This window comes from Antennarius striatus, chromosome 17, assembly GCF_040054535.1.
Source record: "Antennarius striatus isolate MH-2024 chromosome 17, ASM4005453v1, whole genome shotgun sequence".
Taxonomy (NCBI): domain Eukaryota; kingdom Metazoa; phylum Chordata; class Actinopteri; order Lophiiformes; family Antennariidae; genus Antennarius; species Antennarius striatus.
Window position 1 is genome coordinate 8,713,774 of NC_090792.1, and position 21,768 is coordinate 8,735,541.

Here is a 21,768-nt window from a genome sequence, read left to right on the forward strand (position 1 = left end):
TCAGACATCTGTGGACATGTGGAGGGAATGTTGATGGGGTTGGAGATGTGGGCTGAGGTGAGATCAGTCAGCTGTCAGTATGGTGTTCAGATGTAGAGGTATACTTAAAGATCCCAAAAAGTCTCTTCCTAACCTTTTAACAGCCTTACAAAATCTACATGTTTAATTTGTAAGTATAGAAGAAAAGTTCTCAATTTGTTCATATGCATCTGTCTTGACGTCTGTGTCCTAGAATTACCCATAATAATCAACCTCGTCTTCCTTGTAGTGGGTAGAGGAAGATCGAAGGAGAGAGGAGAGCAATCCGTAGGCATTGATCACAATAGAGATGGATTCACTGGAACACGCCCGTTTCCTTTGCTCTCCTTTTAAAAATGTCAAACACCCACACAAGCCTCTCATTCCCTTTACAAGCCCCCCTATAACTTATACCCACACCACACTGCTGGATTGTGTGTAAATAATACCCAAATGGTCTTCCTACACACAAAATCTCAAATTGAACTGAGCAATAATGGATTCAAGGCTCTTCCTTTTATGGCTTGAAAATCACTATCATCATTCCGGTCCTTACCGTCACCACTACTAGCCCGTCACCAGTGCTGCCTTACTCAACCAGAGGCCATCCAGAGCTGCTATCATCGTCCTCTTTATTACAGTTTGGGAAAAAATGACAGTAAGCGTTCCTAACTGATGCTGATGTTACTTGAACGTGTCTTAATCATGATCACCGTGTAACAAAGTGTACATCGCAAAAGCGTCCTTGTTCAAAGCCTTGTTCACCATATTATGTTGATATGATCTTCACATCAGAGCTGAAGATAGGACAGCTTCACCTTAGTAAAGCCTGTTACTCGGCCACGTGAACACTTTTTTACTAAAAAATAACATTTATTTGAAAGAATCAGTCGTTTGTGTGAAATTCTTCATTGTTGTTGGGTTTTTTGGTTTTGTCTTTGTCTTGAATTTGAATTGTGTTTGATATTTATTCTAATGAGGCTGCTTTACAGATGTAAATTTGCCATCCATTAGTAACCTGCAGCCTTCATATAGCCTGCTGCTCTCACACATCTGAAGTGCTTTACTAGACATTATGCAGTAAGAGGTTTTTATCATTTAGGATAATTTACTTTGTTTTCCTACATTATGCAGTATGGTATGATATTCATGTTTTAAACTGTTTTTATTCATCAAGTTTGCCACATAAACACACACCCACACACGAAAGTCCTCTGTGTTGAAGTCCATTAAGGCTTGATGTATGCCTGAGAAAAGAATGAAGTTGGTTTCCTTTGTGATTCTTACCTGTTATTTTTCTCTCTCTGCTTTTACCCAGATGTGGCTAACGGCAGCACGGGCTATAGGCCTCCCCCCAGGACCAAGGAGGTGGTCATTAACGGCCAGACTGTCAAGCTGAAGTATTGCTTCACTTGTAAGATCTTCAGACCGCCACGTGCCTCCCACTGCAGCCTCTGTGACAACTGTGTGGGTGAGTGAAAATGTAATTCCCTTGGTGTGACATTGTGTGTTTGGCTGATGTCTGCTGTCTGATTTTCACTCCATTAATCCATTAATTTAATAAACACAAATGTTCAAGACTCTTCTGTCTTAATCTTAAACCATTTCGTATTTGTTCAAAAATGTATTTTAATGGATCACATGAACAGGTGATTTTTTTGTTTAAATGCAGTATGCTTAAAAAATCTTTTTAATATATTCTTATCTCTTTTTAGAACAAACTTTGGAGTTGATTTAAATGTAGACATATGAACGTCTCCATACCCACTGTAAACATCCACACGTGTTAGGACACATGTTGCAGATGAGTCAGAAAAGTCACACTGAGCATCTGTTTTTGGAAGATAAGCCAGACTAAATGTTTAGAATTCAATGCCGATTTGCGGAGATAGAACCGCTCCCTGTGCGTCAAAGAGTTGTCATTCCCACTCACAGGAGGGAAGAAGGAGGGAGGAATAAAACTGAAGCATAATGAATGAGTTTCGCTGCTCTTGAAAACCACTTTTTTCCATCCCTGGAGACAAAGCAGAGCATAATGAGGAAATTGTTTAGGGACAGAGATGGAGAGATTAGTGGATCCTGTGTCTTTCTCTTGGTCTTGGGCTGCTCATTCATCAGAGATGACGACTCCTTTGAATTCCTGTTTCCTCGTCTGAAGAGGAGCTGACTGAAACCTCGGGACACTAAAGATGAAGAAATAGTAAACAGGAAAACGATGAGGCGTCAGTAATCAAATGCATGCTGGCAGGAAGGGAAACAGACTGGCAGATGAACAGACAGACTGGAGGGCAGTCGTTTTCAAAAGCACACTTTGCATGCTGATACAAAAAGGTGGATCCTGTGTGCATTTTTATTTCTTCTTGTAATTAAATTGTTCGGGCTGTTTGATTAGATTTTGACATATAGTAATGCAGATATCCTGCCTGAAAAACCATGATAATACATAAATGAGCGTGATTTAAACTAGTAAAACGTTATTCCAGCTCGAACAGGGACTCAGAGACGCATGAGCGAGGTTTAAAACTTGTTTTGATCATAGTTGTGAGCCACAGAGAAATGTGAAGAATGAAGAACAGCCAGATTGTATTGATTATCCATACTGCAGGCGGGTGAGACTGATTAAGTCCTGTGATGTTGTAACTGGTCTTTCCCCTCTGCGTTCAAAGCTGCAGGTTTCCATACAACACGGCTCCATATCCAGTCAGTCCAGGGTTCAACCTGAAGCCTCAGAGATAAAGTATGGTACAGGGAACAAGGTCACACGCAGGAGGAAAGACTGTTAAGTTCCTCTGCTTTTGTGAACAGCAGGGAGCCGGGAGATCCTGTCTGTTTCTGTTCTATCCTCTGCATACGTTTTAATTTTGTAGTTGTGACAAAATGGATTTTCAACTTTCTCCCAATGTAAATGGGGAATGCATTGGCAGTAGAAAGTTCTCTGCTGCCTCCTCTTGACATCTCTGTTTCTGTTCCTCTTGTGCTTTGAGGGCCACGGGGCTAACAGACTCTCAAATACTTGAGCAGCCAGAATGGATGAAGCCCCCCCCCCCTTACCGATATGGTCTTCTTCTGTCAAGACGGCTAATAGAAGAGCTTGAGCACATTATGACACACATTCCCACTCTGTCGTCTTTCTTTTACCTCCTCACATCCACACTAAACACCTGTTCAGTGTAACATTTAGAACAGGACAATATGAGCGTGCACAAATTACAATCAAATAGTCCAACTTCCCGCTTTATTATTCACGGGACATTAAGGACGAATGTTTCATGCTGTGCTAATCAGACATTCTTCCTGTCAGACTAATTTGCATTTCCCAAACACTTCTTCTTAGAACAAAAGCAAGGCATTTCTCCTCAGTGAACAAATAATGGATCTGATTAATTGTTAAGTAACTAATACTGTGCCAAGCTGGGGGTCTGCCCTTAAGGTATAAAAACTGTAGAGGTCACTAAAAATCCCCGGTCCGCAAGAGCGGCAAAAGTGGTTCACAAATAAAAGTATTTTCTTGTTTAAAATCCCACCAGCTGACAACCTTTCACGTTCTAACTATTTATACTGCAAACTGCACACAGATGTACATGTTGTTTCAAAGACATTGCTTAGATAATTTCTTAATTCCACACTCTTCACTTTGTTCAGCTGTACACACTGTGTGTACCAAGTTAGCAGACGAGCATTACATTAATGTATTTGAGAAGCCTTTGGCTTTAATATCTCCGTGTCTCAACATGTCTGTTGTCTTCACATGAAATTCCTCTAATGTCCTCAGATGTTTTTGAATAAAAAGGTTTCTTTCAGCCTCTCAAGCAAACACACTGAGAGCTTTTTCATCCTCACATTCTTGTTGACCAGCCTATCATTTTTATTTGCAAGCCTGTATAAATAGCCAGTTTACACTTCTGTCAAATTCTGGAATGTCTCCTGGCCAGAGCATCAAATGTTCTTTATGTTTTGCCATTTTCACTTATCCTGCCTTAAGTCTCTGATTTCTAATCCATATGTGCAGAATCCATAAACTGGATTATTTATGATGATATTTATTATGTGTTTTTTTAAAAGCGCATACAACATGGCACAGATTTACAATAGAAATATATGAAGACTAGATGTGCATCCAGTGACTCTCCGTGTGTCTGTCCCTCTATCTATGCAGAGCGTTTTGACCACCACTGTCCTTGGGTTGGGAACTGCGTGGGAAGGAGGAACTACCGTTTCTTCTACATGTTTATCCTCTCGCTCTCCTTCCTCACCATCTTCATTTTTGCCTTCGTCATCACTCACATCATTTTAAGTAAGTAGCTGAGCTCAGAAATGGTGTAGACACACACAGTCCTCCTACCTGTGTTCTGAGTGTGTGTCAAACCAACAGGTTGTTGGTGGGTGTTGTGAAAAGATTCAGCTCTCTGGATTGTTCCCATCTTTCCAGCTGGGCGCAGGCAGAAGACGTGATCTCCTTATCAGTGTGAATGTAGTGAGTGAATTAGTGCCATACTAGGAAAAAAATGTGGGCCAAATACTTGGTAATTTTTAATTGTTAGTGTTACATGTAATCGGCTTAGTTCATTCTGTAAACAACATTTCAGAATGAACACTCGTGATCTAGTAATAGAACAGTAGTAGAGTCAGGAAGATGTCACACAGAGCTACCAAAAACTTATTTTTGGTCTTCTTGGAAGTTCATTAAAGTTCCAGATACCATGGGCACACTCTGCCCCTCACGGTTAAACCTGTTGAGCTTTTTAAGTCTCATTCATCAAAACCACATTGTAAGTGTGAGTAATGCATTCAGGCCACAGAAGTGCAGACCATGTGGGTAAAAAAAAAAAAAGATTTAATGGCTGTGAGCAGAAAACAGATGGAACTCATCCTCACATTGTAGTGGCCAGAATGAGTTTGTGCCACCAACGATGTTGTGCTGCACCATCAGGACAGGAGGAGAACTTTGTGTCGGATGTGAAAGCCTCTTTGGAAGAGTTGTTGCTTCGAAGCTGGGAGCTGAAAGTCGCTGACTGAACACTCCCACCTGAATCATCCCACGTGGCTGAACAAACCTACATATCTGAATTATATCTGAATGCAATCTTGGACGTCTGCAGAAAGCAATGGCTCAAGAGTTTGTTGAAGCCAGTATCTGATACGCTTGATGTTCTGTACAGTGGTCTAATGTAGACTTTTTTCTTTCTCTGTTCTTAGGCTCTCATGGAATTGGGTTCCTCAACGCGCTGAAAGAGAGTCCTGCTAGATATCCTTCCACTCAATATTGCATGTGTCTGTTAGCGTAGTCCCATCTGTTCATCTGTTTCTCTTCATGTTTCCCTGCCCTCCTTTTTCTAATCACACAGTTGATATGGACTAACTCACCCAGCACTCTCCAAGTGGAGTTCATTGGCATGACATGCCTTTTCAAGTCTTTTCCATTTATCATGCCTTCCTGTTATAGCACTTTGGTGGGTGTTGTATGTCTGTTTAGTCCGGTTCAGTCAAAGTAACACACTCTGTTCCTGTCACTTGGTTCAGTCGGTCTTTGATTTCAACACACTCTCCACTATAGAGATGCTATGTGAACCAAACCTGGGACAAGCGTGTCTACCTGAGTTCTAAAGACAGTTAATGGTCTCAACATCAGTGACCATTGTGTGGATTGTGGTAAAACGAAGCAAGTCAAACATTTTACTTTGACATTGCAGTGAAGACTGGTCTCTCACTAGCTTTTAGCTGTTAGCCACGACTGTAACAGGAGTCAGCAGTCAACTATAGTTAGTACTATTGTCATCTCCTTAACATAGCGATTAATAGTTGTGTTTAATTCAGCTCTTTATCAATACTGTTTGACTATCAATGACTGCTAATGATAAATACGTCTATCTTTGACCGGATTTTTGATTTTTTTTTTTTTCCCCCCACATAAATAATATAAACAAACGAGTCTGTGAAAAAATTATAAACAATTCTTTTTTCTGAGCAACAAATCAAGTCGCGAGCACAGTGCTGTGACAGCGTCAGTCTTTCTGGACTGAGCGATGGAACTCCCTCTCTGGCAGAGGACGGTATACCAGCTCAAGCTGATAACAGCTTGTGTCCTGCAGGACATTCATAAAGGGGAAGGCAGTCGATCGCGTCCAAGCAGTGTTTTGTACGAGGTGAATGATGACATGTTTCATCCTTGCCAAAGAGGAAAGGCTTGCGCGCAGAGAAGAAGAAGGGGAGTTTAAGGGAGGCAGAAGGGAAGAGAGACAGACTGACTCATGTTGACCTGCAAAGAAAGTTGACCTGCAAACTTTTTTTTTTTTAAACTTGAGTTAAAGAGACAAAAGCATGTCACACTTTCAGTTCCTGTATATTTTCTCACTCCAGATTGCATCTTGAGATGTAATGTCTCGTCATTGTTCAGTCACAGAGACAGACGGATTATCTTGGACACTGTCTGTGTTTTTGTGCTCTTTTTGGAGCAGAGAAAATGAGCAGCATTCAGCAGCCCCGGCCAAATGAACTGGTTACTAGGAACTATTGGCAAGAGCAGGACAGCCCCGAGGCTGTAGGTCAATATGCTAGCTGTTCACACTCTGTCCATACTGATTCCACTAAGTGAACGTCTTTGTCAGTGTTTAAAATGCAAAAATGAAGCTGTGGTTGGCGTGTGTTCCTTGACTGAATTGTGTCACTGTGCTGGAGGTGGTGGTGTGCTTCTTCTCCGTCTGGTCCATAGTGGGCCTTTCAGGCTTCCATACATACTTAATCAGCTCCAACCAGACCACCAATGAAGATGTGAGTATGAACACACACAGTGGACCTCAGTATGCTACAGAAGCTCACCTCACACACACACACACACACACACACACACACACACACACACACACACACACACATACAGTAAAGGATGAGGTGTCACTTCTAGGTTTGTACACTTCCTGAATCTGTTCCACACGCTTCATTTTATTTTCTGACATATTTGTTCCAGAGTTTATGACAGTTGGCTTTTAGTGTGGATCAAAAGTGTCTTTTGTTTGTTTGGTGGTTGTTTGAAGGGACAGAGCTTTAAAGCCAAAACATACCCCAAACATCAAAATGATGGGGCAAAAATTATTTGTTAATTATTTAATAATTATTTTTGTTCATATTTAGATTATTTTACGCACTACCCTAACCAAATTTCAAGCAAATCTTTGGTGTTAAACGATGATTTCCCGGTTGTTCTCATTCTCCTTTATACATACCCAGAACACTGTACGCTGTGCTCTTCTAGGCTCCCAGTTGGAATGGAAGTTGACTTGTTTGTAATTTTGGGGGCAATTTGTCACCTTCAAATGACTCCTGTTTAAGAAGCAAAAAAGTGATTTTGCTTATTTATATATAATGCAGGAAAAATAAGTAAATATTCTGTGTGTATGCATTACTTGTTTTTATGGTTATCTTTATTTGAACTTTGAATGATCTCTTTTTCACCCCAGTCAGACTGGCGAGGCTGATTTACAGTATGACCGTGTCTTGTTTGCTCATTTGGTCTGAACGTGATGCTAAAGACGACCAAAGTCGTAGATGCGATGCTGATTGAGAATTGATTCCAGTGAGACATGACACATTGATCTGTTTGGAACTCCAGATCAAAGGGTCCTGGTCTTCTAAAAGAGGGAAAGACAACTATAACCCCTACAGCCATGGAAACATAATCACCAACTGCTGTGCAGCCCTGTGCGGACCCCTGCCACCGAGGTACGACATGTGTGGACGTGTGAGAGTTTTTATGGTGTGGTTTACACACCCCCAGATGTTCATCAAGATCTTTTCCTGCTCTTTGAAAGCCCATTCAGCATGTTTTCACTTGTCACGGTAAAAGTTCGCACCATTACCCCTTCACTGTAATTTACAGTTCCTTCCTTGGGAAATTTACAAATATAAAATCTAAAAATAGGAAGTAGAACTGTTAGTCAAGACTCCTGTTGATGTGAGGATGTGCTTTGAAAGGAGCCTGCAACCTTTTCACTTCTGAGTATGTTTATATTCAGACGCGAGTATCCAACACACACACACACACATATACAGTATATATCATGTTCATGTGACTCTTAAATGTCAGTACACATGACGGTTTCTCTCCCACCTTCTTTCACTTCTGCATTTAGTAGCAACAGCTACAGTTACTGATCCCTGTGACACTGTACTTCCTTCCTTTCTGTCATTGTGACAAAAATCTTCTTGTTTATCCACAGGACTGATGTGCCAACGGTCTCTTTTCTTATTGAACAATATCCCCACTTTAAAGAAAGGACACTCGACACTGTAATTTACGCCACACATAACTCTTAACTTTTGGAACCTGCATCACTTTCAACACCTTCAATACTGTTAAACTGCACACACTGAGTCCATCTAGAGGGGTATGTACGTTCACTAAAGGTATAAGAATTCCAAACATTCTGCTGGTGTGTCTGGCTGTACTGCGCTCTGCCCCAACCATCAGTCACCAATAATGATATCTGTAGCAAAGGAGAAGCCTCAGTGCACAGGTGGAGGCCAGGCCATCTGCACATGTGTGTGTTTGTGGTATTGTACAGTTGAGTCCACTAGAAGGAAAAGAATGTTTCACCTCAGCCTCAGCGCTGCTGCTCACACTCAGACAAAAGCCTCTTGCGTTTCATTCCCTGCTGAGACCTTGACTCACATTTTGTAACGCATCAGCCTACATGTTTTTATACTTGTTTCCTCCTGACTGCATTTGCAGACATCGTGGTATTCATTACCCTCAACGCACACACACCGCTGCCGCAGGTTCCCGGAGTCTGTCTGTGCAACTCGAGCAGGTTGCATCCACCTGAATCCAGCTCGATCCCACAGAAAGACACTGTCAACACTGTTAAATGATTACCCTGTTTCTGCTGCATAACACCTCATCTGTGTGTGTGTGTGTGTGCGTGTGCGTGTGCGTGTGCGTGTGCATGACACTGCTCTGTGACACGTCAACCTTTATCTGGGTGATAAGTAGCCATGAGCACGTGCGTCTGGCCCATGACCACATGAGGATATGCACGAGTTCAGCAGGCTGTCCTCTCACCAGAGAACCAGACTGTGGTGTTAATAATGGGACAGGAACAATCATTCACTCCAGTCATCTACTGCAGGACCTCAATGACTTATTGCCTAGATCTCATTTTATATGTGTGTGTAAAGGTAGATGTGAAGACTGAACAAAGTAGTGTCTGTGTGATCCCACTGTTGCTCTAAATCATTGTCCTTAAAAACATTAACTCGACCTGACTGAAGACTCGGTATCCATGTATTGTGTGGGAGTCGATGTCTGTCCAGTTTCATTTGTGTTAGAAGGTTCATGCTGAAAATAATCCATTTTTACGACCCTCTTACCGTATTTAATCTGTTGGTGAGCAACGGTAGCACTTGTGAATAATCGCCACAAACTTCTTTCTCCCTGTTTCTTTCTGAAGCCTCATTGACAGACGGGGCTTCGTCCAATCAGACACGCCGCAGCTGGCACCACCGACCAATGGCATCACTATGTACGGTGCCACCCAGTCGCAGCAAAGCCACATGGTAAGACACTAACCTCAGCTTACACTGCTGTAAAATGGATAACTACACAGACATGCAAACACAGTCTGAGTTGTGTTTAAGGGACGAGGATAATAATTGGAACGCACACGGTCTGATGTCATGCTGTAGGGACACGTAGGGTGTGAACATGTAGGGTCTGAACTGGGTCGATAGCCGAGCTTGTCTTCGCTTCTCTGAGGTTTTTTGTCGTGCACTGAAGGTGAGAGAGGGAAAACAAACGCTTCCTGCATCAGTAGATACAGTGTAGTTGGACATCTGGCAGCTGAATGGCATGAATTTAAAAAAGCACAATATGGGACTTTTAATAAAAAGTCAGTCAATATTTGGCCTTTTCCCGTCATAGAATGAACATAATTGGTTTTCCACGTAACAAATCTCAAAGTGTCTACTCCTTATTTGTTTGCCTTCTTTCTTAATATTTAGTGAAACTGTGGAATAATAAGAGAAGTAATTTGAAAATACTGTTGCTGAGGTAGATTGATTTTATGAAAAAGATTCTGAGGTTAGAAAAAAATGCGAGTGTCATTTCAATTAGTCAGTCGCAGTAGTTTTTGGTCAGGACCTTCTGAGGCCATGCTGTGACTCCTACAGGACGAGGCCTTGACCAGAACAACACAGAGAAGAATGAGTCTATCACAGCCGCCAAGCTGACAAAATGAAGCTCCAGTTGATGTCTTGTTTGTTTACTGGAGACAGAAAACAACTCTCATAAACCGAAACAGATGACTTTATCCCCAAAGTCAGTACAGACGCTACGGTTTAAATTATTTTATGTAAGAATGTCTCTAATTCTAATGATGAACAGTAACTATTGGTTTGACTGGCCTAGATAGCCCAAAAAATATTTGAAACAACAGTTTTACTCTATTTCTGCCCTTTTCTTTGACATCATACCAGAGAATCACAAGTGTTGCATCTTTTATCTCTGTCCAGACCTGGGAAATCAAATCCAGTGAATTTATCTAATCTCGCTAAATTAAAACTAATTGAACTGAGTTAGTCTTAAAAGAGCACAGCTCCTTCTTTCTCTTTTTTCCCTCCTTCGATTTTGGTTTTGTTTATACCATGTCAGTGAAGTAGGTCAACAGTAAGGAAGGGTCCTTCGTGTCACATGACATCACAGCCTGGGCTGTAGTATTTAATTCCCTGGTTCCAGTCAATATTGTAGTTAAGATCCAGAGATACAGAAAATCTAAGTCGTGGATCGGGTCCTAGAAAAACAAAGGACAGAAAACTTATTCAACTCCTGTTGTACATATCACAGTTACTGACTAAATATACAATTTGTCAGTTTGTGTTTGTGGATAACCGCAACATTTTCCCCTAAACCAAACATGATGCACATCCAGACACCAGCTTCTGGCAGTGTTCCTGGGGAATCTTAGTCTCCTCTTCGTCTTTACTATTCCTGGGGTTAAATGCTGCAACCACCTCCCTCAAATCCCACTAGTCATTCTCCATGGGATTCATGTCAGGCCCCTCTAGGATGATCCGGGACCAGGAATGGGTGGACTTTGAGTCCTGCTTGTGATTGTTGTCCTTTGACATCTAGAGACGTCCAAGCTTCAGTAAGACGAATGATGGGATATAAACACTGTTGGTAGGGTGTTGTTCCTCCTCCTCCAGATGCAACGCTGATCTGAAGGCCCAAAAAATGATCTCTCCACAGAACAGCGTCCCAAATCTTCTTTATTTTAGATGGTTTTTAATGACTGAAGCAGCATTTCTTATGCTTTTGGGTTCAGTGGTGGTGACTTCTTATTCAGGCATCTATTCCTGATGGAAACTTATTGTTTAACTGAGAAACTTCGGACTCCACACTCAAAGTAAGTCTAACGGCTGGAGAGTTTTCACACCATCTTATTTGCAAATTTCTACATTCATTATGGATGCTGTTCAGGGTTGAATCATTTTCAGCCTCCAGTAGTTCTTCATATTAGCATTATGTGTTGGATGTGGAAAAAATCTTGTAAAATCTATTGAATTGAGCTATTTAGTGTGTCCTTGTGTCATTTTGGTGCTGCAAACAGCCGAATAATAATATATTTTGTCAGTAAACTTGTAGAAAGGGGTTGAATAATTTGCCTTCCAAATGTTAAAAACACAGTCCAAAATTTATCTGTTTGGCATACATGACAGATAAATTCAATATTTTTGTTTTGTTAGGGAAAATGTTGAAAAACCTTCGAGCAAAGGTTTGGGCAGAAGAAGTCAGTGAGTTCTTATGCAGGCTGTTACTCCTCCCTTTACCAAGTTTCCTTGAAATCTATTTTTTAAATACAGACGGTAATGAATTAAAAGCCCGCTGTTCAAACACACAATCTGATAAAAGTGGGAATAACCCACAGCTGATGTTCACAAGAGGACATCCATCTTCAACAAGGCACCTGCCTCATGCGTCCCACACAACGGTCAAGGCCTGTCCACTTCAAAGCCTTTAGCTCCGCCCTCCCTCCACCGCAGTCATCGCGTCCAATTCCCTTCGGAATTCCATGGAGATGTCAAACGTTGATACGGTCCCTCCTCGCGTCCTGACTTTGTGGGTGACACGTGATTGGCTGACAACCAAAGGACCATCCCTGATATCAGCACATTCACCAATGACTCATCTGTTTCCTGTCGCCATTCGTGGCCAGAGTCGTGTTGTTCCAGCTGCAAACAGTTTATCCGCACATTGTTGGACTCAGTAACGTTCCACACTGGTAACACATCAGAAGAGGAATGTTTATTTTTATATCGTCGTCATGTTCTTGTTTGTTCCAAAATCCAGACACTAGACAACGCATTCCGTTGTTAATTGGAGATGTTTTGACCGGATTTGCAGGTTATTTGTCATTTTGACTGTAAAGCTTTATTTTACACTCATTATGGGAGACATACAGCACAGCAGGTCAAAACATTATTAGTCTGGAAGTCAACTCAGGCTGAGGACCGTCTTCATCATGTCTTTGTGGGTTCTCGGTTTCATCTCTGAGCGTGACAGAAGACAGACGACAGTAAAGTGAACCGTTTTCCTCTTAACTGTAAATTGTGGCCTTTAGAGTAACGCTGTTAAAAGGCATTTGCATTTAGGCAATGAGAGCCTTGTTCCTTCAAACGGCAGCCCGGCATGGAGAAGCCTTGTGCTGTTGCCATGGTAACACTGTGTGAAATGATGTCACAGTACACCTCCATAACATAAAACCTCACTGCATTATTTGCTTTTGACAGGGCGACCGCAGTGAAGCGGTTATATTTAATATTCTCGGGTTCAAGGGTCGGTTTCCCCAAATGGTAACTAAAACACAGGAAGACAGGAAACGGTTTCACATGTTCTGGTATTAGGATAGATCTGGTCAGGAATAAAAAGACATCCTTGGGTTCTGCAAATATTTTCCATTTTTCAATAACCTAATACAGTAATATATATTTTTATAGATCAAAAATATGAGTTAGATAAAGAAATTTTTTAGAAATCTGAATTACAGGGTTATCAGATTTCTTCCTACAGAAAACCAACAAAGTCAGGGTTTCATGTTGGTTTTCCTTCCTTCCTGCCCCTCTTCTGTTGTGTCTCCTTTTACTTGGTGAGCAGAGTGGTATTTTCATACAATGCACACACACACACACCGTGCTGCTTGATCAATCTTTATTTCCTCATTGATACATACTCAGTCACTGGTGTGTGATCCACAGCTTCGTTTTCCCTGAACTACAACTGATTCACACTCCAATCAGACATTGATCGACATTAAATTATGGTGTGGAAACGACTGGACGTTCACGAGAATTCTTCAGAAGATTTATCAGACACCTCCAAACATAAAGTTATTTAATACAATAAACAAACGTATAAACTCTGGATTAGAAACTGGGATTAGAGAAAGGGATTTTGTATTTTATTTGGCTGGAAAATGGCTTAAAAGATTATCAATGAAATAAGAGAATCGTGTTTGCGCCTGTCTCTGTCCATATGAAGGTCTGTAACGGTTAAAGATTAAATTACAGACTGAAATCTAAATGTACGATTCTGATTTTTAAAATACTGACATTCCACAGAAACATTTTGTGCTTTTTTTTTGCCAACTATAAGCTGGTCTGTCTGCTTTTCTTGCCACTTGTTGTCTGAGGTTATCCTATCAGCACACCTCCCTCATCATTTTTGGGTGTGTTCTATTGGAATGAGAGAGTAGTGATTGTTAGTAAGAAACACAGGCCTGAAATTTAGAGAAACACCTCCACCTTAGCTTCTGTTTGAACCACATCCTCAAATCTGCTCTTTTCAGGTCAGTGAGGTTGGAACACAAAGGTGAGAAGTCCAGGCAGAGCTCAATGCTTCCAATCATTGATCAGACACATTGTGAGGTGATTTTGTTTGTAAAAGACCGATCAGAGCACGTCTGTTTGATTGTGTGTATTTTTTAACTTCTGTCACCGCTGGTCTGCTAAACACACAGTTGCCCCGGGTTGATAATGGGCTGATGGGGTGGGAGCTAATCTCCCAGAGTGTGTTATTGATGACTGGCCGATTCCCAGCCTGGCTTCTGTGCTCCAGTTTTCGACGTGTGATTTCCGCTCTAAATCCAGGCAATAAAGATCAATAGACGATGAAGCGCTGACTTAAAGCATTGTGTTTTCAGCTCTGTCCTCCCCTCAGCTCTGTTTTCACTGGGGCAGAAGCACAAGCTGGTGGGGGCTGTTTGTGGCTCTGCATTCTAACATGGGTACTAATATCTGGTTCTCTGTGTCTCTCCCTTGTCCAATCATCTATCCCGTCCTATCATGTTCCTCTCTTCTCTCTCCCTCCATTTAATTTTCATCACTACCTTGCTCTTATTTGTTTTCAATTTCCGTTCTTCACCCCCACACCTTATCCACCTCCTCACCTTTGCCGTCTCCCTTCCAAATTGTTCCTCCCTCTCCCCTGCTTCTTTGCTCCTTCCTCTCAGTGTGACCAAGACCAGTGCATTCAGAGCACCAAATTCGTTTTGCAGGCCGCCGCCACCCCTCTCCTCCAGCAGCAAAGCAGCGAGCCGATCATCCTGACCGCCTCCCCCGAAAACGGAGGCTCTCTCCCGGGCCGCACCTCGCTCTCCCTGGGTGGCCCGTGCACCTCTCTCCCTCTGGGCCAGCCCACCCCTCCGACGTCCACGCCCAGCCTCAGCTGCCACGAGGCCACCGACATGCTGCCGATTCACGGACATGGCCACGCTCACAACCACAGCCATCCCCTCCAGGAGTCTCTGGCCCACCACCACTTCCTCACTCCAGAGGAAGTGCCTTCGCCACCAGGCATGCTTCCCTGTGGCACCCCCATGGGTCACAGCCACACTGTTCAGGCTGGTTTTTACAACCCAGCGAGCCAGGATTCGCTTCACGAGGACTCCGTCAGAGGACTGGTCAAGCTCAGCTCCGTCTGACGATGGCGCCTCCTCCTTCCCCCCTCCTCCAAACACGCGTCCAACACATGAAACACTCCTGTGCCACTTTTGTACCGGCTCTCAGTCAACTTTCTTCCTTTTCTTCTCGTCAGCGGGGCTGGAGAACTGAAAAAGGCTGAATTCAGCTGCTATGAAATGAATGGACTCTGAATGAACTGACATGAATCCAGTTGTCCCTGGCGGCCGATGTCTTGCCAAACCTCCGAGCCTGAACTGGGAGAGGTGTTTTCTGGTGTGATGGCTTGTACGACAGCTCAGACATGATCTTCTCACTTCTTTTTTTTAAACTTTTTTTTTTCATGTCAAAGCGTTTAAAACGGACAGTCCGTTTGCTCCTGGACACTGTGGACACTTTCTTTTTTTTTTAAAGAGCCGTGTGTCTGTGAGTCAAGCTACACGTGGAAGAGAAGAACACATTTTTGAGAAAACATGACATTTTTGTTCAAGATACTGAATGGATCACAGGTCTGATTTTTATTTTCTGAAACAAACCAGCCTTTTCGCCTGTTGCTGAATGGCCGGAGTCTCTTGCCTTTTTTTTCTTGGACATTCTCAACAGTGCAGCAGTTGATGTCATGATGTTGCATATCATCCTGCTTTTTCTATGTTAAAAAATAAGAGGTTGTTGTACTATATCATAATTATTACAGATCTTACAAATTATATTTCCTGTGGACATTAATAAAACACCATCTTTTTATCTGATGTGATTGAATTAATGCTAGAAGGGATGTGTCGGGGTCTCCTGAGGGGGGCATCCTGTGGCGGATGTGTTCAGTTAGAAATCTAGGTTTTTTATGAGGACTACTGACAAAAACAAGACTGTTCTTTTCACGCGATTCGTGGTTGACCTGAACAGAGAATTACATTTTCCTCACCCAAAAACATTGAAAGAAATCTGTTTTTTAATTGGATGCTGTTATTTTGGATGTTTTAATCCAGGGATGCAACGTTTAGCTCTCCTCTGCCACCATGTGGTTGAGCAGGTGTACTGCTGTAGATTTGAAAGGACCACGGTACAGGAAATTCTTCCCTTTATGTTCATCAGATGATCACCAATCTATTTAACTAATGATTTTATCATGGATGTTCAGTAAATGCTGTTTTCCAGCACCTTAATTATCTTTCAGCTGAAAACATGTTTTTGTTTCCAGCTTGTTGCCTCAATGTCATGGTCAATAACACAAATGAAAGAAATGTCAAGCAAAATGATGGTAACATTTTTTATTAAATTTTTCATGACGCATACAGAAGATTCTCATACATATTTTACAAATAAGACAAGCAAATCAAACGGATATTGGGAAAAAAATTGTGATTCAGAGTTGATCACTGACAGAAGTGACGCAGATTCTACTAGAGCTTCCATAAACAGTGCAAAAAGCATTTTTTAGGTTGTTGTAATGGTTCTGAATTGACGTGACCCTGTACTCTAATGTGCTTTATTTATTTTCCCTTTTTAAATGGGCTCATATTCAAAATATATTGACAAATCCTGCTATTTACCCCCCAGAACACACAAAAGTGGCCGTGCCCTGACTCGCCAGGTTCTCTTTGAGATTTTGTTTGGAAAAATTACTATACATCAAGTAGAAATGTTCACATTTCCAGGAGTTCAATCACTTCTAATGGTTAAATAATGACAAATGCTTCCTAGCATTGTAAATTTAGCTGAACGATAAATTAATCTTCTGAGCTTTGCTACAGAGGAATGGAGGTGTACACTTTTTGTTAAAACAAAGGCAGTACTTGACTGCTTATGAACATTTATACATACGTTATGTCCTGCTCTACTTAACACTGTGCACTAGCAGCAGAGATGCACTAGTGACAGTATCAGAAGTGAACCGGGGTGAACTGAACTTGTAGCTTTAAAGTCATGATGGCTCACAGGCTGACGACCCAACAGTTAAAGCTCAAGCGTCAGTCCATCGATGCTCCACGAGGTCCGCTGTCACCACAATGCTAGACTAGCTTAAATCAGTCATGGACGGCGGGCACAAAGTTACCCAGACCCCAGGTTGGTGCAGGGTTTGCACCTTCTAGCTTCCATTGTGGCTAAGCTAATGTAGCATCAATAACCAGAGCATTGTGTCGCTGGCTTAGAGTCACCACAGTTTAACATCAGCCAGCTCCAGGTCACCCATGATCTCCAGCTGGTCAATGCTGGTCAGGTCCTGCACCCGATGTCTGAACTCAAACAAGTGTGAGCCGTTCACCGCCAGCTTGAACTGATGGGGCTGACAGAGGATCAGGATCTGGTAAAAGAAAACACACACTGGTCAGCATTTAATCCAGCTTCAGAATAAAAGCATGCTTTAGGCGGCTCCTACCTCAAAGTACCCCCCTGATGAGAAGGGGAAGAAGGGCAGCTCCTGCTCCTCCTGACCCCAGGACTCACTCAGGTACGAGTTCCTGATGAACACACCGGACTTCATGCGGGGGTTCAGATGCAGAGCGATGTTCTCCGTCCTGCTGTTGCGGAGGTTTACTGTAAAACTGGAGGAAACGGGAGTTTAAAATGACTTTTAGAGCAGATTGCTTTTATTTGTCACATCAGTGTCACAAGTTGTGAAGTTACCTGTGAGGATACATGCTGACCTGCCCTTTGATTGTGATGTGTTGGCCTGGAGATAGTCCTTTGAGTATACTGCCTTTGTAAGGCAGCCTCTGGAATGAGAATAGAGCTCCTTCAACATTTTATACCATTTATGTCCATTGGTTAATCCAAATAGCTCTTTAATCTTTTTGGGGGGCGTCAATAGTTTTAGCTGTCCTTCCAACTAGTGATAATAACAGTCATAAAGTTAACTTCTGGGATCTATGCATTTAATTTGTGAAGTGCTGTTTTTTAGAATTCTGCACCACTCCCAAAATATACCATGAAAAATCAATTTTTTATTTTTTTTAACTTGGACAAAGACGTCAAACACTACAAAAAGCAAAAAGCACAGATAACGGCAAATTATTCCCACAATCATGATTTTATGGGGGAGCAGAGCTGAAGCTATTGGCTGTCTTTTAAAGGTCTGAGTCTGCAGCACACCAACAAAGGAGTCATTTAGGAAATGTGATCTACTTTTAACAACATCACAAGATGCTGAGCACATTTTGACGGAAAGGCTTTTACTGGGGGGGGGGGGTCTGGTTGTAGATGAAACAGAAGAGAAAACTCACCAAGTCACCTGATTCTGAATATATTGCCTGAAGGATAAAAAGAAAACAGCTTCAGAAGTGATCAAATACATCAATAAAGCAAATATGTTTCACCAGCTCATGAGGACAAAGTGAAGAAAACAAGGGGATGGGGATGTACTCACTGAGTTTGGGATGTAGCCAATGGCGTAAACCCTGACTTCACCACATATAGAAAACGTGTCGACCCTGTTCAGTGGGATTTTGTGCTTGTACTCCAGCAAGTGAGCTCCGTTCACCGCCACCTAAGGGGGACGACGAGTATAGTACACCTCAGTTAGTTGATACTGTCGTTTTTACGTACTGCACAGACTTGATGGGGGCCAACTGGCCTTGAACGCGTCGTCGTGCACCAGGATGATGGTCTCGAAGGGGGCTCCACGTTTGTAGGGCAGCTGGTGCAGCGTCTCCTCTTTGCCCCAGCTCTCCTGCAGCAGGGAGTTACACACCACCCGCGGCGAGCCTTTGAAGCGGGCGCTGAAGTGCAGGGCGACGTCAGAGCGCGGCTTCGTGCTGCAGCCGCTCGACAGGTCCATCTGAAACCTGTGCAGGAGGGGGAGGGGAAGGGGGCACACACCAAGGATGAGTGAATCCCCTTCTCATCATGAGGATCCCGTCCCAGTGGCAACAGCAGCGACCAGGACGAGGACAGGAAGCACGAATGAATGAGCTGTAAAGGTGAGTCGGCTCCAGGTCAGACGTTTGTGTCAAATATCGAGGCTCTGTGTTCTGGAGAAGGAGCGTCACTCTCGCCACCAGATATGTAGTGGATGAGCCTTTACACCACACAATGTGTTCAATTCCAGTTTTAATAATAGGTCATTTTTGTTTTAGTCCTAAAAACATACATTCATTCAAGAGGATGTTTAAATGTTTCAAATTAAACCAGCTCATTTAAGTCAGTAAAAGCTCCTGGTTTCTTGTTTTGGTGTAAAGATAAAAAGAAGAATACTTTACTTTCCCTGTAGGGAAATAGTTTTTCCTCACTCTCGTTACGTCCCACTTCAAAGCGGTGATATATTGTAATATTCAGCGTTTCTGTGTTCGTTCGTTAGTCCACCAAATATCTTCGCAACCGTTGCGGATAGAAAGATGAAACAAAAAACGCATTACTCGCGCAGCAAAGGGGATGGAATTGAGATGATGACCTCGACCTTGAGAAAACTAGCTCAAGGTCAAATTTCAACTTTTGTACACTCAGGAACTGACGAGGGAGAAGGCCAGTGTGAGTAAGGCCATAGATCAAAGCTACTGCGTTGATCTATTGACAGTAGATCAGAGCACTAGCTTTGAACTTTGACCTATGCAGGTAGGTCAGTGTAAAATTTTGAATTCAGGGGGTGTCGCGGGATGTTGCGGTGGTGGAACGTTTAGGACCTGCTGATGTAAAAACGCGCGTCTGGGGGCTGTTCACGCATCTCTGAACGCATCTGCTCAGACTTGTGCGTGAAGGCGCCTCCTCATCCATGCGCTCCCCCGGTGGCGTCTCACCCGTCAGCCTCTGGGGGCACAGTGCCCTGGATGATGATGATCTCCCCGGGGTGCAGGCCTCCCGGGATGGGCCCCGTGTAGGGGACCGCCTGGGTGGGGGGAGAGGTGCGGTTAGACCAGCAGACGGGACGGAGCTAAAGTCAACCATCACAGACTCATGCGCGATAAGACGCGGACGCTGAGCACGCAGGCCGTTTATAGCGCTGTATTACACGCTACATAAGGTTCTATTGATCCCTGATAGATGACTGCTGATCACAGGATCGATACTAATAATGATCTTCTTACCGGATTCAGGACGGAGTGTTTGGCGTTAGCCACAGACATGGCTGGTTGACGCAGTCCCCCCAGCCTGCAGCGGAGCCAGAGGCCTTAGCGCTAGCAGCTCCGCAGTGCTACGCGGCGGTGGGCATCTTCTCTGCCCAAGCGCAGCGCGCATGCGCAAAATCGCGTCACGTGATCGTGGACGTTCAATCGAATAACAACCCGAGTTTTTTTTTTTTTAATCGGTGTTGATATAGATGTTTTTGTCGGTTAAAGTGGGTGCGACGGAGGATAGTGTTTTTAAAAAATTATTTCCTGGTTTTATTTTGAACAATCCGTGTCACCTTCGTCACGTGACACGTCTGGAGTCGCCGTCCAGTGGGTTAGAGGAGGACTCTGTCGCCCTCTGTCGGTCAGAAGTGGATAAACGTCACAGTGTGGGACACCCGACTCCATCTTCACAGGGTTTAAATATTGAATCTCTCCGGTACCAACTCCACACAGAAAACCAGCGGGAGGATGTTCTTAAAAACTTAAAATCATTGAGACGCAATTCATTAAAGAAGAAAAAACACTTTCACTTTCACAGGGTAGGGCGCTATCCAGTTTCGGGACTTTGAAACCACACAGAACAGTGACGGTGGTGTCCTACAAGTATATCATCTGTGTCCAACTGTCAGCTGTCAGGTTGACAGCAGATGTCTGGATTACAAGAGCTGCTGCTTTCTCCTTCGTTGCCTTGTACTCGTCCTCCGCCATATTCCCCAAGGTCTTCCTATTGTGTGAGGTTCAAAAGGTTGATAAAGGCCTAAGGGTGGCATTAAATTAAATACAGCTCATCAGGTAAACATGCATTGATCCATTGATCAATCGTACCTTGAAGCCTTTACTTGTACAATGGAGACTGGTTACACATCCATTATAATTATGTCCACCAATAGCATCAGTAGCATCAAGCTTTTGCTTTGTTGACTCTGCAAAAAGCTTATCCTGGAGCTTATCCCAGCTGACTAAGGGTGTGAGGTGGGGGAAACTCGGGGTGTTTATATGAGCTAAATAAACAAGTCATAAAAATAATGTATTGTCCTCCATAAGTTAGAAGCTTAAATGTGCTGCCCCCCCCCTTTCTCTTAAATAAATGATATCTGCATGCATTCCCATAATAACAATAAATCACATATTTGCACTTTATTACCTTTGATCGAACCAGACGTAAATCCTGCTTCTTCTTCTTTTATCTTCTTTTAGTTACAGTTATCACCAGAGTGGAGATGCAGGTAGTCTTTTGGCAGACATATATTTTGCATCTATTTAACCAATGTTATTCTGCTTTTTACATGCTAATTACTCAAAACATGTGTGATGGTGATGTTTGGGTACACTATCATACCTGACATCATCACTAAAAAATACTGATGACATTTTGTTAAAAATAGATTTGTGACTGATCATTCTGATGTGGAAGACATTTACTGCAGCTCCATGGATCAGAACGTCACTGAATGAGGGAGGAACGACAGGGAATTATGTTTTCTATAGTACTTTAATCTTAATTTCACTCTTAAACAATTTAATTGCATATCAGTGCATGGTGCTGATTTAGCCCAGAATTACCCAGACTACACATGCAGGTACAACTTCCATAGTGAAGAGCAACAGAACCAGTAACAACACACATCAAGGACAAAATAACTAAAACAACAAACCAGCCAGGGAGACACCAACCAGATTGGTAACTTCAGGTACAAGAAGCAAACATGACTTTTGAACACAGCGGAAATAAATAAATGTTTGACGTATCAAATTTAGT

The 21,768-nt window shown here is 42.7% G+C and overlaps 2 protein-coding genes across 4 annotated transcripts in view; one reads left to right on the forward strand and one right to left on the reverse strand.

The window, feature by feature from the left end:
- zdhhc14 (zinc finger DHHC-type palmitoyltransferase 14) overlaps positions 1-15,708 on the forward strand; it is a 43,448-nt gene extending 27,740 nt beyond the window's left edge. Inside the window, exons 4-11 of one of the 3 annotated variants that reach the window (XM_068338150.1) lie at positions 1,337-1,489; positions 4,175-4,312; positions 5,215-5,263; positions 6,684-6,786; positions 7,625-7,734; positions 9,462-9,567; positions 13,854-13,876; positions 14,562-14,745. In XM_068338150.1, the coding sequence (XP_068194251.1) occupies positions 1,337-1,489; positions 4,175-4,312; positions 5,215-5,263; positions 6,684-6,786; positions 7,625-7,734; positions 9,462-9,567; positions 13,854-13,876; positions 14,562-14,613 (734 nt within the window). In that variant the 3' untranslated portion in view covers positions 14,614-14,745. Of the gene's footprint in view, positions 1-1,336; positions 1,490-4,174; positions 4,313-5,214; positions 5,264-6,683; positions 6,787-7,624; positions 7,735-9,461; positions 9,568-13,853; positions 13,877-14,516 lie in introns of all 3 variants that reach the window. The other 2 variants (XM_068338149.1, XM_068338148.1) reach the window with 2 other exon arrangements.
- Positions 15,709-15,846: 138 nt separating this feature from the next.
- LOC137610536 (galectin-8-like) lies at positions 15,847-20,123 on the reverse strand. The gene is made up of 8 exons (XM_068338151.1): positions 19,983-20,123; positions 19,695-19,783; positions 18,536-18,746; positions 18,329-18,448; positions 18,186-18,212; positions 17,590-17,678; positions 17,342-17,507; positions 15,847-17,266 (listed from the first exon to the last, which is right to left on the reverse strand). Exons 1-8 carry the CDS (start codon positions 20,019-20,021, stop codon positions 17,117-17,119), a joined length of 891 nt encoding a protein of 296 aa, XP_068194252.1. The 5' UTR covers positions 20,022-20,123; the 3' UTR covers positions 15,847-17,116.
- Between the last annotated feature and the right edge of the window lie 1,645 nt (positions 20,124-21,768).